This window comes from Parastagonospora nodorum (genome assembly GCF_000146915.1).
Source record: "Parastagonospora nodorum SN15 chromosome Unknown scaffold_18, whole genome shotgun sequence".
In the NCBI taxonomy this organism is placed as follows: Eukaryota; Fungi; Ascomycota; class Dothideomycetes; order Pleosporales; family Phaeosphaeriaceae; genus Parastagonospora; species Parastagonospora nodorum.
In genome coordinates this window covers 100,418-116,193 of record NW_001884566.1, presented here as the reverse complement: position 1 = coordinate 116,193, position 15,776 = coordinate 100,418, and the positions used below count along the sequence as shown (strand labels likewise).

The 15,776-nt window shown below is 48.5% G+C and overlaps 8 protein-coding genes across 8 annotated transcripts; 4 read left to right on the top strand and 4 right to left on the bottom strand.

The window, feature by feature from the left end:
* Positions 1-614: 614 nt before the first annotated feature.
* On the top strand, positions 615-2,367 carry SNOG_10902 (hypothetical protein; the record flags this gene model as incomplete). The annotated part of the gene is made up of 2 exons (XM_001801108.1): positions 615-980; positions 1,030-2,367. The coding sequence occupies 2 exons, from the start codon at positions 615-617 to the stop codon at positions 2,365-2,367; spliced, it is 1,704 nt and encodes a 567-aa protein (XP_001801160.1).
* Positions 2,368-3,655: 1,288 nt separating this feature from the next.
* On the top strand, positions 3,656-3,881 carry SNOG_10901 (hypothetical protein; the record flags this gene model as incomplete). Its single annotated transcript, XM_001801107.1, has 2 exons — positions 3,656-3,692; positions 3,745-3,881. The coding sequence occupies 2 exons, from the start codon at positions 3,656-3,658 to the stop codon at positions 3,879-3,881; spliced, it is 174 nt and encodes a 57-aa protein (XP_001801159.1).
* A 61-nt stretch (positions 3,882-3,942) lies between these two features.
* Positions 3,943-5,093, top strand: SNOG_10900 (hypothetical protein; the record flags this gene model as incomplete). The annotated part of the gene is made up of 3 exons (XM_001801106.1): positions 3,943-4,044; positions 4,118-4,313; positions 4,390-5,093. The coding sequence occupies 3 exons, from the start codon at positions 3,943-3,945 to the stop codon at positions 5,091-5,093; spliced, it is 1,002 nt and encodes a 333-aa protein (XP_001801158.1).
* Positions 5,094-5,772: 679 nt separating this feature from the next.
* SNOG_10899 (hypothetical protein) lies at positions 5,773-6,832 on the bottom strand (the record flags this gene model as incomplete). Its single annotated transcript, XM_001801105.1, has 2 exons — positions 5,773-6,587; positions 6,817-6,832. 2 exons carry the CDS (start codon positions 6,830-6,832, stop codon positions 5,773-5,775), a joined length of 831 nt encoding a protein of 276 aa, XP_001801157.1.
* A 472-nt stretch (positions 6,833-7,304) lies between these two features.
* Positions 7,305-8,676, top strand: SNOG_10898 (hypothetical protein; the record flags this gene model as incomplete). The annotated part of the gene is made up of 4 exons (XM_001801104.1): positions 7,305-7,705; positions 7,751-8,216; positions 8,266-8,323; positions 8,600-8,676. The coding sequence occupies 4 exons, from the start codon at positions 7,305-7,307 to the stop codon at positions 8,674-8,676; spliced, it is 1,002 nt and encodes a 333-aa protein (XP_001801156.1).
* A 511-nt stretch (positions 8,677-9,187) lies between these two features.
* Positions 9,188-10,195, bottom strand: SNOG_10897 (hypothetical protein; the record flags this gene model as incomplete). The annotated part of the gene is made up of 1 exon (XM_001801103.1): positions 9,188-10,195. One exon carries the CDS (start codon positions 10,193-10,195, stop codon positions 9,188-9,190), a length of 1,008 nt encoding a protein of 335 aa, XP_001801155.1.
* Positions 10,196-11,116: 921 nt separating this feature from the next.
* SNOG_10896 (hypothetical protein) lies at positions 11,117-13,266 on the bottom strand (the record flags this gene model as incomplete). Its single annotated transcript, XM_001801102.1, has 3 exons — positions 11,117-11,242; positions 11,451-13,050; positions 13,100-13,266. The coding sequence occupies 3 exons, from the start codon at positions 13,264-13,266 to the stop codon at positions 11,117-11,119; spliced, it is 1,893 nt and encodes a 630-aa protein (XP_001801154.1).
* Positions 13,267-13,727: 461 nt separating this feature from the next.
* Positions 13,728-15,108, bottom strand: SNOG_10895 (hypothetical protein; the record flags this gene model as incomplete). Its single annotated transcript, XM_001801101.1, has 4 exons — positions 13,728-13,756; positions 13,807-14,097; positions 14,148-14,370; positions 14,422-15,108. 4 exons carry the CDS (start codon positions 15,106-15,108, stop codon positions 13,728-13,730), a joined length of 1,230 nt encoding a protein of 409 aa, XP_001801153.1.
* Between the last annotated feature and the right edge of the window lie 668 nt (positions 15,109-15,776).

Genomic DNA, 15,776 nt, shown 5'->3' with positions numbered 1-15,776 from the left:
CCTCCATCAACCTCGCTGACAATATGACCTACGCTCAAAATCGTAGTCTGGACTTAGAATCTGCGACAGTGGGCTTGTTCACTACGACTCTACAAAATGGCATCAAGATTGAGATCACTTCCGGCAATCACACTGGGTTCATGCGATACACTTTCCCTCGTTCAGGAGTGCCTTTGCACAATCAATCGACTTACAATGTGCAACCAACCATAAACGAACCCGGCACAGGGAACGAAAAGGATGCTCATGTACTTGTAGACCTCACGCACGTTCTACCAGCCTACTCTGCAATGGCCTACAACCAAAAATATGTGCGCGGAGAGTTGCATGTCCGCGCTTCCTCTAACGGATTACCATCATATTATGGGTCTGCTACCTACTCCGGAGGCTGGCCGCAGCCTGACTCTCATAAACTTTACTTTTGTGGGAATTTCAGCGTGCCTGAGGGCTCAGTGTTAACTCCAACTTCCAACTACGTTCAGCGGAGTCCTCCAGGAATCGTCCCTGGTGGTGGGACGCTTAATTGGCTATATGACCCTTATTCGCCTCCAAGCTTTGAGGACCGACCGGTTCCTCGTGAATATCCTGACTTGAAGTCCTATACTGGGAGCGGAATGGGTCTCGGAGCGCTGTTTAGTTGGACGCCAAGTGATCAGATTGCCAACGGCTCTTTGACCCTCGAAGCGAAAGTAGGCATATCATACATCAGTGCTGCCCAAGCATGTTCGCACGTGGAGTACGAGCTTCCGGACGCAAACACGTTTGAGGACGTGGTCGACGAAGCAAGACAAATATGGGAAGAAAAGATCCTAAGCAAGGTACAGATCGGAGCCGATGGCGATGCGACGAGCACAAATGCAACACTGAAGAGGATGCTGTACACAGCATTGTACCAGACAGGTCTGACGCCAACTGACAAGACGGGCGAATGCCCCGTTTGGGAGTCAAATGATTCCAAGCCATACTATGATGACCATTATGTAAGTTCAAACCTTTACTGAAAATGCCATGGAGTCCTGATAGCTACAGACTTTGTGGGATACGTACCGGACCTTGCTACCCTTGTATCATCTCATTTTCACCAAGCCGTACTCTCGCATCCTATCTGGACTCATATCCATCTTCACAGAAGAGGGATATCTGCCTGCGGGACGCGCCGCCAACTGGAATGGTCGGGTTCAAGGAGGTACGCACGCAGACACAGTCTTGGCCGACGGCTTTGTGAAGAGCGTCAAAGCACTATCCGGCGAGACAGGCCGTGGCGAACTCGGCAGTGGGTTCGATTGGCAGGAGGCTTACCGAGCAGTGATGAAAGACGCGAACATACTACCTGAGCGTAATGTTGACTGGGTAACATTTGATGGAGCCACTAAGGAGGGAAGAGGGGCACTGGACGACCAACTCCTCCTTCACTTCATCACGCGCAACCACACGCGCAGTGTTTCTCGTGGCGTGGAGTATCCACAGAACGACTTCTCGATCTACAGCATGATAACAGGACTCAATAAATCCCAGGAAGTTGTTGATGAGTTCCGCGATCGAGCAAGCTGGTGGCAAAATCAATGGAATCCCACAGCGAACACAACCCTTAAAGGTGTTGACACCTTCACCGGCTTTCCCGGACCCAGAAACGCGGATGGAAAGTGGAATTTCACTGACTATGACCCACTAAGCTGCAACGGTTGTGGTTGGGGTTCTGATATATATGAGGCGAAGTATTGGGAGACTGCTTTCAGCGTCGCCCCACACGATATGGCTAAAGTCATAAGTCTGATGGGTGGTGATGACACTTTCCTTCATCGGTTAGACGCCAGCTTCCTCCCTGGTTTCGGCACATCGGTTGGAGAAAACAACGACGCTGGCTCTGCCCTTTACAACCCTGGCAACGAACCATCCTTTTTGACGCCGTTTCTCTACAACTACGTTCCGGGTATGCACTGGAAGACGGTCAATCAGACACGGGCCATTGTTGACGACTTTTACTCCGACGCCAACAACGGGTACCCGGGCAATACCGACAGTGGTGCTCTTCCCAGCTGGTTAATATTCAACCTCGTAGGCCTGTTTCCTATAGCTGGGCAGCCGCTTTACCTCCTCTCTGCTCCCCGATTCTCGTCATTGAAAGTTTCACTCTTTAGCGGGACAGCAGCAGAGACATCGTTGACCGTTCTGGCACGAAATATGTCAAGCACATCCTACTACCCGCAGAAGGTTACGTGGAACGGGCAAGAACTCAATCGAAGTTGGTTGAAGCACGGAGAAATTGCTCAGGGAGGCGAGCTGGTGTTCTACATGGGTAACGAGCCGAAAAAGTGGGATGTTGGCGAGAGGCCGTGGTCAATGTCAGCATGGCCTTCACAGGCATGATCATGAATCTGATCGCTTTTACCTGGACGAACATCAATGGCAAATGGGCATAGATTCCCAGTAGTGGGCCAAACTCATGTGTAGCAAACCACTATTTTGGCATCGAGTGACTAATTTGATGGTGATCAAGATCGATGATCCGTCCTCATATTAGTCAGTTGTTATCACGTTGATACCTTGATCTGAATCTTCTGATTTATCAGCAAAGCCGAATCAGTGGCCTGTGGATATACTCGCACGTAGGAAGAAGCCTAAACACTGCAAGCGTGATGATCGAGAACTGAAGTCTGGTAAGCGCATCTTTAGCGCTGTGGTCTGCCTGACCAAGGCAAAGCCATTGATATCAATGATATGGAGGTCTTCACTTACTACTAATATGTCCAAACCCCTGTCAAAGTTCTTTATCTATTTCGAGCATTCGCCAGGCATGAAAAATTGACACAATAAGGTCAGCATTGCAGGATGAAGGGTCGGCTGAGAGACATGCGAGTGGAAGGTCGCATGCGCACAGACTAGGCGAATGTCCGATGCAGATGCGTCCTCCTCGCCTAATTCGTGCTAAATCTGGTCATCCGGCTACGAGAGTAGTAAATCAACTGAGGATATGGGCGATGAAGTCCACGTTGAGCATAAACAGTTGATCGATCGTCTCTAGGAGCTTCACATGAAAGAACAAGAATTAATCGTTTGTCGTGAGCGATTCCGAAGTGACCTCCCGCCTCAGTTTGACTTGAAATTGTTGTAGCTACTCGTGTGAATGATGGGGATTTCGAGCTCGGTTTTGACTGACGGCATTCTCTTGCCAGTGTTTGGCTGGATTGTCGATATTCTGTCGTATTGATCAGGAAACGAGGGCAGAGTAACCAGCCAAGAAGTTAACAACTGATATTACATCATTCATAAAGACACTCTAATCTAAGTTCTTACCGGGTTAGAACGTGTCATCTTTTGCTGGTGCAGAGCGCTAAATCTTTGCAGCATTCGCGGTCATACGCGTGTGCGGCGTGGTTACAGGATTATGCCCAGGAACACAGCCTCCGAGTCGGTTCAGACACTCGGCGAGAACTCACCCCGATTCGGCTCAAAATTCACTGATGATGTTCCGGTCGTGGATGCGCTGTATTAACATTAGCTTCAGTCCTTCTAAAGACACTATGAAATTATTGCAACAGATATCTTGTGACTTTATCATCTCTTGCATTTCAACATGCTACTTCCATGAGAACTCGGTGAAAAAGAATTCCTGTCTGCATTCTTCACAAAGTTTGCCCAGCTCAGCAATCCCAAAATGCACGTCCTTATCGTCGGTGCAGGCCTTGGCGGGCGTATGTAGAACCACGCATATATCATCAATAAGCATGCTGACTTGTTCCACAGTCAGTCTAGCCCAGAACCTCCGCAAAAGAGGCATTTCCTTCGAGATTTTCGAACGCGAATCTGAAGCAAATGCTCGTTGGCAGGGATGGGCTATCACACTTCATTCGTACCATACGACGCCCCACATGCACGACTAGAGCACTCTCCTGACTTGGAAATAGCATTGTGGATGCCGTTGTTGACTCTTACCCATCCGATATGCCTGACTTGAGGGATTCTGTCAACCATTTGACACCCTTGCAATTGCCCGCTCAGGTCACCGTCTACGCCCCTGACAAGGAAGGCCGCTTCAGTTTCCAGGTGAGCTTTTTCGTTGCATTCCTTCGGCAGTCACGTACCCAGGAGAGATTTGCTCACAAGCTCTTTTATCCAGGACTCTCCTGACTCGCCACTCATCCGAGCGGAAAGCCAACGTCTCCGCACCTGGCTTTCAACTAACGTTCCTGTCCAATGGGACAATCATACCGATAGCATCTCTGAAGACGATGAAGGTGTGTCGCTGAGCTTCAAGGATGGTACTACTGCTCGAGGTGATATCGTAGTGGGTGCAGACGGTATCAATAGTGTCGGTAAGTAAGCTATTGTCGAAGAGGCTGCATTATGTCTGATTGTGAAAAGTTCGTTCGAACCTCATCAAACGTCCAGCCAAGGATCTCCAAAACGTTATCCCTGTTGCCACCACAATCGGTGAGCTGGATCTTTCTGGGGAAGAATTCAAGAGACAGCTAGCTCTTGGAAACAGCGGCATTACGTGCATGCAACCTGACCTTGGCTTCGTCAGCTTCGTGGGTCTGCACTTCGTGCTCCCGGACGGGCTTTCGGCTCGCTACTACTGGAATCTCATGGAGTACGATTCCGACGTCGCCAAGCCTGATCACTGGATGAAAACAGCCACCAAGAAGGAGAAGCTTGACCATGGCCTAAAAATCACTGAAAAACTGCCTCCCAAGCTCCGGGAGATCTTCGAATTAACCAAGCCAGAGCAAATTCGTGAGGAGCAGCATGTGTGGCGCGATCTGGAGATCGAGAGCTTGCCGGCTGGGCGCGTCGTCTTGATGGGTGATGCCGCGCACGCCATGATGCCGATTCGTGGCGAGGGTGGCTATCACGCTCTCGTCGACTCGCTTGTCTTGGGAGAGACTCTGGGTCAGTTGGCAGAGAGGGACACCTTCAAGGATTTAGACGACGTCAAGCGCATCACTGCCGAGTACAACGATTCGCTCATTCAGAGGGGTCTTCAGGCTGTGCGAGATTCGAGGCGACTGTACTTGGACGTCACCCGGTATGGTCCAGATGGAAGGCCATTGGGCGCAAAGGAGGTGCCGACCACAAAGCCCTGCCAGACATGAAGATTGAGCTAGGAATTCATGCTTAGATGTATGTAGACTGACATAGTGATTCAACTTGAATACCACCAATAATGATTTTTTCCGCTTTCTGATTTCACTGTTCGTGACACGACGAACTCGTGATGTTGTGATTTGAACTGGTAGTGGTTAGCTGACAACGAAGTCTAAACTGCAAGTAGTTATCCAGATTATCAATCATACCTGATTGCGTGGTTTTGATTACATGATGCAGTGCGTGTAGACTTGTGTTTTGACAATATCTCCCGTGATCTTCCCTTGTTGTAACTCGGTCCGAATCACATCATATCACACAGGAACGTCGAACGGCGATATGATCATGTGAAAGTAGACAATATTCTTGCCTTGACTGAGAACTGAGAAATGGGAAAGAATCGAAAAGCTCCGTGCTGCCCGTGGCAGTTTAAGTGACAGAACTTATATTTAGCCGACGTGATAAGGGCTCTTTCGGTGAATGAATTGAAGACTTGAATTTGTGAGTTATTTTCAGTGTGACTATAAACAAGCTTGATTGGCATGAGACTATGATTTCACAAATCGAAGCGACATGGCTACCTAAGCATGCTGAAATTCATTCTCCGCCATGTTGACTCCATCGCAGCAGAGTCATCTCGAGTTGCATCTAAGACTGAACATTAAGCCTATCCTGACCAACCATCAATCATTTCGCCGGCTCCTTCGGTTCAACACTGGGCTTCAGAATGCCAGCCACAATGCTGTCAGCGGTAGTTGCAGGCAACAACGCATAAAGCATGTTCGTCTGTACGAGATGCCAGAAGTAGGGAGTAACAGTCCGATGTCCGTAGCCTACTCTTGCCAAGATTGCGCGAGCCATGACATCAGCTGTTGGCATAAAAAGCCCGGCTGACATGTTTGGATCCGCTTGTAGCTGCTGAGTGTATGTGCCACCAACTACAACCTCAAGAACCTCGACCTGTGACTTGATTTCGGCTTGCTCGGCGGCCAAAGCTCGGTTCCAGGCGTGCAATGCTCCCTTGCAACCTGAGTAGGCTGCGACGTAGGGTTGACCAATGTTGGCTTGACTCCCACAAGTCACGATTATGGTGGGCTTTGTCTGCAGTAGGAACCGAGGCAGGATGGCGCGCGTGAGCTGCATTGGGAACTGCACATTCATCGAAAACAGTTTTTGCATTTCGGTGGGTGTGGTGCACTCGAAATGCTTGAAGTTGGATGACAGCGGCGCAGTTCCGCCCACATTGTTGATCAGCACCGAAAGTGGTACGTCTGAGACTTGTGCCATGATTCGATTAATATCTGACTGTGTGAAGGTGCTTGCATCAACGATGACGGTTCGAAAGTGCCGTTCCGGGTGCGCTTTTTCGAGCTCCTCGCACACTCGTGCGAGTTTCGCTTCATTGCGACCATGTAGTACAACGTTGAATCCATGTTTGCTCAACTCGTTGCACAATGACTTTCCGATACCATCGCTTGCGCCTGTCACCAATGCCCAGCTAGCTGCGCCTTTGGCATCTTGATGTAGGAACTTTGATACCCTTGAGGGATAAAAATAATGGATTAAAGGGAGAGGCATTTCGCAAGTCGTTTGAGTATGCTCACTGACTGTTGATTGTTGAGGGCGTGAAAGTTGCAGTATCGTGAGTATGAAAGCTTATTAGCAGATATTAACGCTGGGGTGAGTGATACTTGTATGTTATCGCATGCGCAAGTCTTGAATTGCAGGCACCGCCGAGTGCCTTCATTATTGTTGTTGTTCGAGGAATCTCGGAGCATTGTTCTACTTTGGACGGGGGAACGTTGCCCCGGCCTTCTCTAGCAAAGTTGGACTCAGTATGAACATGCGACATCCATTTCGGGATGGATCAGCCTGCCTAACTTTATTTTCTGTCAAGCCTTCTGACAAGCGACTTTCTGTGGCGTTGCAGAATAGCGCCTAGCACCCAGCGCACCCCACTGGGTCCGGTCAGCGTCCGGTCAGCGGCCGGTCAACAGTTTCGTGTGCACTGCCACCACAGGCTGCCTCCACAGCCCGATTCAAACCCTTATACAGTAAGATCGTGTTCTCTAAGCTGGTCTGTCGCGACTACATCTGTAACCGCTCAGGAAAAACCATAACTCAAAGCTTGTTGAATAATTGCAACTCTGTAAGACACTCTTCCATCGTTATTACCTTCGACATCAGCCAGAGAGAGTGAATAACCCCCAGACATCATTATGGAAGCAGCCGCTGCGCTCGTCAGTTTTGTCGGCCTAGCAGGTCCTGTTGCGCAAGGTCTGAAGTTCCTATATGACTTCACCACCAATATGAAGGACTGCCCGAAAGATATTCGCGAGATGAAGACCGATCTTGAATTAGTAGAAGATTTGATCACGCAAGTAATTCGACAGTGCAACGAGCGTGATGTGCGACTTCGGGAAAGCGCGGAATTGGCACGCGCAATTGGTCACGCCCAGGAAAGCGTCGAAGATCTTAAGAAGGAGCTGGCTGCATATCTTGTGAATGGAAAACGTAGGCGATTCAGGTTTGCAGCCAAGATCAGTCAAACGCAAAAACTCAGGGGAAGCCTGGATAGGACTAAGACCATCATGTTTGAGTTTAAGAATCAGCTGCAAAGGTAGGCTATCTAGAAACACTATTGGCGGCCACTAACTCCAATCAGCGACCTGCTATATGACATTCTTGACATAAATCAAGAGGTTCTCAGATCAGTAGAGAGGACAAGCAGAAATCTGGAAACAAAAGACGGGAAACTTCACAAGGTCACGCAAATATCCGAGATCCAAGCAGAAACCACGAATATTTCCAGGGGTAGAGTTGAGGCTTCGGTTCAGCTAGCAAGCGACATCTCATCTGAAGGTCAAACGGACATTGAAATTGTTGCAAAGAAGCTTGAGCACATCACGGAATTGTTGACGGAAACAAAGATCTCATCTTCACCGACTTCATTACCATCAACGCCTGCATTGACACGAGAAGTCAGTAACACCTCCATGATGACCTTGGTCCAGGAAACGACTACCAGCAGCATTTCAAGCTCGCAAAACATTTCGCGGTCATTATCTCAGAATACTCAGCAACTAAACATCGCTTCAAAACACCCCCTTCTACAGTTCAAGGATAACCAGGTAAGATTAAGTGCGCATACACTGCTACCTTTCTGACATATCTGTGCAGTTCCAATTCTTGATCGCGCTCATCTTCACCCAGCGCACCAGCAGTCAGCATCTTGCTTGTCAACGTGCCTCAGAGTGTCTGGCAGCATATCCAACTCCAGAAGCACTTTCTAAGGCATTACCTAAAGCTCTCAGTCAATACTTCGAGGGAATTGGTTTGCAAAACGTTAAACCACCTCAGTTAGTTAAGCTAGCTCAAGCATATGTCAAAGATCCACCAGAACAGGGCAGATTGCGTTCAAAAGCTAAATGTCCTCAATCTGAGATTTCACATTTACCGCAGATCGGGCTATCATCAGTTACTGCGTGGCTGGTTTATTGCTGTGAAAGGACAGATATAGACACCCCAGATAAGACACTGTTGGAGTACATGGAGCATTTGAAAATAGAAGCATGGGCCAAATGCCTTTAGATATCATGCTGTTAGATATCCTGGATTTCCCAAGGTTGTACGAATGCTAAGGCTTGCTTAAGGACAGCTTGAAAACGGGTTTCGTAGAGCTCAGGACGCTTTAGGTCGACAAGCGCTCGGACTTTCCACGTGCGCTCCTGCTACGGGATCTCAGACGGCATCACTTCCAAAGAAACATTCCTTAGTCCCTTTAGGCGACAGGCACAAGATACATAAGGTGCATATCCAAGTGAAAAAATACAATATGTCGCGAGACAAGTTTACAGCTCGAACACCCGGAGATACTCCTTCTCAAACTTATCAAGATATAGCTACTCACGCTGGTTCTACAGCTATACTCTCTGGGTCGACTCACTTCCGAGAAAGATCACCGTGGTGTTGGCCAGGCTATTAGCAATTTCGTCAACGTCGTCAATCGACTCTTAAGTGACTACCTCTTGTTTATTTGTAGCGTTGAACTCCGTTACTGGTAGCCCTAAATTTACGCTTGTACATACAGTTACGACTTGAATCATCTTCCTCGCTTCTTCCCCGCCTGCTGCACTCTCAAAATCTCTCTCGCCACCTCTTCAAACTGCTCGCGAAACTGCAATACCTCCAACCACCTCTCCGGAATCCCCTCAACCCCATCTCTCGCCCCCAATAACCCACCGGCAATCGCCCCGTTCGTATCCGCATCACCCCCAAGCCTCACCACATCCACCAACACATCTTCCAAACCCCGTGTATCCAACACCGCCGCGACCGAAACCTTCAAACTATCGAGGACGTAGCCTGTTGGCGAGAAGCCGTGGTTCTCCGGTCCCTCGTTCGCCATTTTCTCAACGTCCATCTTCTCGCCTTGTGAAATCGCGGCTGCAACGTCCTCACCATGTAAGTCCAGCGCAATGCTTTTTCCAATCTCCACAGCCTCGCGCACACTTTTGCCATCCACCAGCGCAGCAACAATCTCATTATACGCCGCACACGCCACCGTGCAGCGCTCATCATCGTGCGTGAACTCACTAATCGCCATACTCTCGCGCACCCTCTCCTCACTGTTCGCGCCGAATAAACCCGTCGGTATGCAGCGCATCAAACTCCCGTTTCCCGCATTGTCCGGCCCAGCTCCTGATGTCGTCGTGTCGCGTGAAATCTTGTAATTATGTAAGCCCGTATCCGTCGCGCCGCCAATGTCTTCTGGATGCGAGTTTTTGCGCCGGCCCGGCCAGTCGCCATCGCGCCACTTCAGAGAATACTCTGCGGACGCTTTGGCAATGTTAAAGTCAGGGTCGTTGGATTTGGAGGAGTCGAGGTAGGCGAGCAGGACGGCGCGCGTGAGGTCTGTGTCGTCGGTGGCGTGTCCCGCAGACCAGCGAAATGCGCCGCCGCCGATGATGTCTCGCAGCCCTTTGGGATATTGGCCGATGACATCTGACCAAGGCATAAATTCGAGGGTAGCGCCGAGGGAGTCGCCTGCGTGAACACCTAGTAGGGCACCAAGGACTTTTGACGTTTGGGAATTGGTGGGGAAAGACATGTTGAGACTATGATCGTCTTGGAGGGAAAAAAATTCTTGGTTCTAGGAGAAGTCTTCTCTATTGCGAAATGAAAACAAGAGTAGCTTGAAGATTCCCGAGGTCATGTTGGCGCAGATCCGCTCATTCTTATGATGGTGGGTGATGCTGCAGCGCCGCTGTTGCCTAATACCCTGGGATTAGCGCAGTTGCATCGTGTGACAAAGAATCGCCCCGCCGCTACCCATACAGGGGAAGCATCTTGGTGATGAGTAATCTTCATATGTTCCTGTGCACTCCGCTGCAAGGCAGAAGTTTTTAGCACTGTAGGAACAAAGGCGCGAAACGTCGATCCCGGAGATAACTAGAGGGTCGTGTCGCTGTTAAGAAACATTGAGTTTATAGATCAAACACCTTGAATTACTAGCCAGCGCTGTCCTCATATATTTTGCAATCTTCTTTTATTAACACTTCTCTCTCCCTCTCTCTCTTCTCTCTCTTCTCTTTCTTCTCTCTCTTCTCTCTCTTCTCTCTCTTCTCTCTCTCCTCTCTCTCTCTCTCCTCTCTCCCTCCTCTCTCTCTCCCCATTTCTCCAACTCGTCTAACTCCCCAACTCTCTAATTCTCCAACTCTCCAACTCTCTAATATCTCTCTATCTCTCTTTCTCTCTCTTTCCTCTCTCTTCTTTCTCTCTCTATCTCTCTCTCCTCTCTCTTGCCTCTCTCTCCCATCCTCCAACTTTTCACCTCTCCAACTCTCCAACTCTCTAATCTCTGTTTCTCTCTCTCTCTCCTCTCTCTCCTCTCTCTCACTCTCTAACTCTCCAACTCTCCAACTCTTTAACTCTCTAACCTCTCTCTCTCTCTTTCTCTCCCTCTCTCTCTCTAACTCTAACTCTCCAGCTTTCCATCTCTCTAATCTCTTCCTCATTGTATAGTGGCCAACTACCCAACTCGACCGCCCTGTGCCCTCTCTCTCCTCTCTCTCTTTCTCTCCCTCTCTCTCTTCAGCATCTTTAACCTGGAGATCAGACGGTTTCCGAGCGCCCATCGAATAAGCACGTCGACGTACTTCCAAACCATTAAGGTGCTGAGACGTGTACTCGAAATACAGGCCCAAAGTGTTCCTTATGCCCGCATAGCCGCGCTTATGGGCGTCTACCCTATACACCTCAAGCATGCTCTCCTCAAGGACATGGCCATGGGTTCTACCGGTATGTAGTAACAATCTCACGACATCGACATGCCCATGGTTGACGGCAAGACTTGTCGCACTCACGAGATTTTCGAAATCATACAATTTGCCCTCCAGCACCTTGATTACTTTCTGCTGTTTCCCAGTGATTGCAGCTACGTCGAGTTCTGCGCGGGCAACGCTTTCGATCTTCTTACGCAAAAAGGTGTTTATGCTGCAATGATCTTCCTTCTCGCGTAATTCTGGTCTTGCGCTCCGATCCACCAAGTCCTGCAGAGATTTGTGGATACGGCCTGAGAAAACTTCTTTTGTAGCGGGTTCCAAAAGTGCTTTGACGATTTCTGTGCATCTGTTTTCAGCAGCTACAGCCAACGCGTCCAATACAAAGTATCCATGCTCAAGATGGTGCTTTCTGATTTCTCCCATCAATCGTCCGACCATCTTTTCATCCTTACTCTTTACAGCCACTAACAAGGCTTCGAAAAGAAAAGCCCCACCTTGAAGAGGTAAGATGAGGGCTTTCTGGTGCAGCTGAGCGAGAGCTTCCTTATCGTGGTAATTTGCGGCAACTTTCAAGGCCTGAGAGTACACGGAACAGCTACCAGCCGGTATTCGAATCGCAATCTTCAGCAATTCTGCGACGACTTTTTTGTCCACATGCTTGGCTGGGATTGAAGTTCGAAAGATCTCTTGAACGGTCTGTAAAGCACTGTAGATCATATCGTCGGTCTGATATTGACGGTCGTCGCAGAGAAGCTCTGCTAAAAGATGGAACAGATCTTTGCGACCTCGGCACGCATACTTGACTAGTTTCAAGCACCTATGTATGGACTCGTGGGATTTGCAACACGCGTCATGTTTCGATGACGAAAGTAGTGCTTCAGCAATGTCAACCGCACCAAGTACAACCATGTACTCAAGTTCCTCTGCTATAATGCCGCTGCGTCTACCTTTTGCTTCAAGCCAATCTGAAAGTTGGAAGTCACAGCCTTGTTCGACGACCCAAGTGATCAAGAGGCTGTGGACGCCTTGTTCTTGACGCTGCTCTACGCTCGAAGCTTTGTAATGCTTGTCGAAGTAATTGAATGCATATAGTGCCCAATTGTCTTTCGTAGCTGTATGACGGAACATGTACTCCTGTCTCTCCGGATCCTGAATTAATCGAATGTAACCTCCCATAGCTTGACGTGGTTTAGTCAGGAAGTCTAGGCAGACAGCTGCTACCCGGGCGTGACATGCATAATTGCTGTAAACAGCTTTGTGGATTTCCTGTAGGTATTCCCTCACAGTAGAATGTGTGAATACCAAAGATCCACCAGCACCGCTGATTACCAGGTCCTGCACAAGCGGCAGATACTGGGCAGGCTTGACTTTGGGGTATGTTTCTTGCCCGGGCTGTTCCTTTAGGGACAGGTTCGTTACTGCGAGAGTTTGTGTCAAGAGAGCCTCGTCTAGGGGGCGGAATGTACATATCATCCATTGGAGGATGAACTCTGCTGTCTTTCGTGCGTAAGTTCCTGCTCCGGAGTTTCTTGCGAGGATTCTCGCATATATGTCTTTAAGGGATGATGCGTTCACAAGTAGTTCTTCAAGGCTTTCGATATGTTGATTGAAGTCTTGCGGAAAGATAATAGGCGGTTTAGCGTTAAGGAAAAAGGTAAGTTGTAGCTTGGCCCAGAGGAACCTAGACAGGTCAGCATATGTACTCTCATGAACTTAGATATTGTAAATACATTCCATCAGCTTTATTGCAGAGTGTATCTACAAGTCTCTTCTCTAGCTCAGGGCAAGTTCCTTTGACAGGCCTCTCATCTGTAGGACAGGACTCAATTCTTTCGCTGATGTAATGTCGCATTTCTCGCCGGGTTCTGTCTTTTGTGACATTGATATTCTTGGCCATAGAGAACTTTTCGTTCACTCTGGCATATGACTTGTCCAGTCAAAAATAGCTGAAATTTGCCAGTGATACAGGAAGGGCCAGCAATATTCCACAGAGTATTCAACAGATCTTTCCAGTCCTGAGATTCGTCCAGAGCGTCGATGAAAATGCGAACCTTCACACCGGCATCTAGAACACTTGAGAAAAGTTGAGTACACTGTTTTATCGTGTTAAAGTCTGGCCTTTCGCGAACATTGTACATGTTGTAGGCTTCATGCACTAAATTGCCGTCTTCAGGATCATAGACCAATTGACGAAGTATCGACCTAAGAACAGCTAAAGTTGATGACTGATCAGAATTCGTACAGTAGAAGTAAGCGAAGCGTCTGCCATTGCGTATGGAGACTTCAGTTTGGTGTTGCTGAATGATGCGTGTCCTAGCTGTTCAGTATGTTTATCTCAAGATATAAAAGTGAGCTAACCTACATGAGAGATGTCTTTCCAGTTCCAACTGCAGATATTCATCAGTAACATAATAGTCTGTGAACACACCTGACTTACCAGTGCCTTCGATCCACAGAACCGCAAGATCCCCCGCTTCCCAACTTTTGTAGCTCTCCATATCAACCAGCCACTGGCCGCATTTTGGGAAGTCCTTGAGACTGACACGCTCACACATAGTCGCAAGATCAGGTTTAGGTCGCTCTGAGATCCAATCGCAGATCTTCTCGTGCTCAACTTCGGTATTTTTGAAGTCATCCAGGTTCGATTTCCATCTCGATTCACTCTCCGCAATCGATGCTTGCAGTTCTTTCAGTCTAGAAGCATTTGCTTCTGACGAAAACGCCGATTCTATATCCATCAGACATCTTTTATACTAGCATTAGTCATGGAATGCTTACTTAGGTCACTTTTATTGCAAATATCCCCAAGCCAAACCTCGAACTTCAGAATCCATTCGTACAGCTCGATCAGGCTCTTCTCCACCTGATTGTGGTCGCTCGAAGTATGGCGTATCTTTGCTAGGTGTTTTTTTGAGTCTCTGTCGCAAGCCCAAATGATATGTGTTACCTTCGCTTCATATTCCACGATGTTATGCTGCAGGTCCGAAAGGCCTATAGAGACCTATATTTCAATTAGCGTATGTGGCTGAGTTCACGGTATGAATTTACAAACCGAAAAAACATAGTAGAAAGTTCGCAAAACGAGTGCTGCGGCTTTCGTCGGTTCAAATGCTGCCAAACTGATAAACAACTTTTCAGTCGCTACAAAGTCTCGACGTTTTCCAGGAGTAGAGGCCTTATGATTCGTCACATAGGTTTCGAAGCATCTCTTCAGACCCTTGGAGACATTATCAGCAAGAACATCGTCTTTTCTTCTTCTCTCAACCAGCTTGTTGTATGCCGCTTCATCTTTCGACTGTAGGTTTTTTAGAGCTGCGTCCCAGAATCTCGAATCACTTTCACCAGTTGATTCAGGTATGGACTGAACGTTAGCGACTGCAGTGTTGACTGCAGCCACATCAGACACCGTCATTTTTTCTTGATCATGGTCGTCCACAGTCGCTGCATCATGCTGTCTGGTGGGTGAGGAATTCACTGCCAGTGCTGGAGTAACAATTCTGGGCGTTGTGGTCCGCGATAGACTCGGCAGCAGTGACGAGGCAGTTCCGGAGACATCTGGCTGCGGTACAGCAAAGTCATGCTGTTGAGCTGAGATAGAGGTTGTTCTTGATGCTACCGCGGTAGTGACTGGCGTTGCAGGGCCGGCTGGAGGGCCTGCACTTCGTTTCGACCAGGGATTGAGCTTCGACAGTAAAGTTGCAAGTTTATTCTTGATTTTGATCCGCCTGGATGTCTCCATAGTCTCTGTCGTGTTTTCCAGACGCGTCGCGGTTCAAATGCCTCAACTCAGTCAAACGTCGTCGCAAGCAATCGGTGGTAATGAAAGCTACAAAGGTCGAAATTCAATGCTAAAGGCTGAATGCGACAAAACACAAGAACGAGGGAATGCCTTGCCTATCCCACATTGAAGGACATCTCAGCCTCGCGCTACGTCCACATTGAGCCAAGCCACCTTCATGTCGATTCGCCTATGGCCTCGTATTCACACAGCTGTTCAGCCTAAAGGTAGCTGATTGAGGTGCAGCTGTCCAATGAAAACGAGCTATCTTCGGCGCACAGCAAGGCATAACTGCATATCCCAGCCGTGTAGGCTGATTCATAGGCAATTGGCCAATACATACTGTTGTGTTGCCATCTCCTGATAGCACATATATCCAGGGAGCGACCCGCAGTCGGTGAGGGAATGATAGATTTCAGCATCTAGCTAGCTTTTCGATAGGTGTCGGTGAGGTCCTGAGCCCTCAGGGTGATCTAATCTAATATACTGGCTGCTTACTTCATCATCTGATCACGTGCGCAACTACTACACCACAATACGAGCTATCTTTGGTCCGCAGTAAGGCAGACCTGCATACTCTAGTCGCGAAGACCTGCACATCGAACCAAATTACGCGACCATGCAGCATG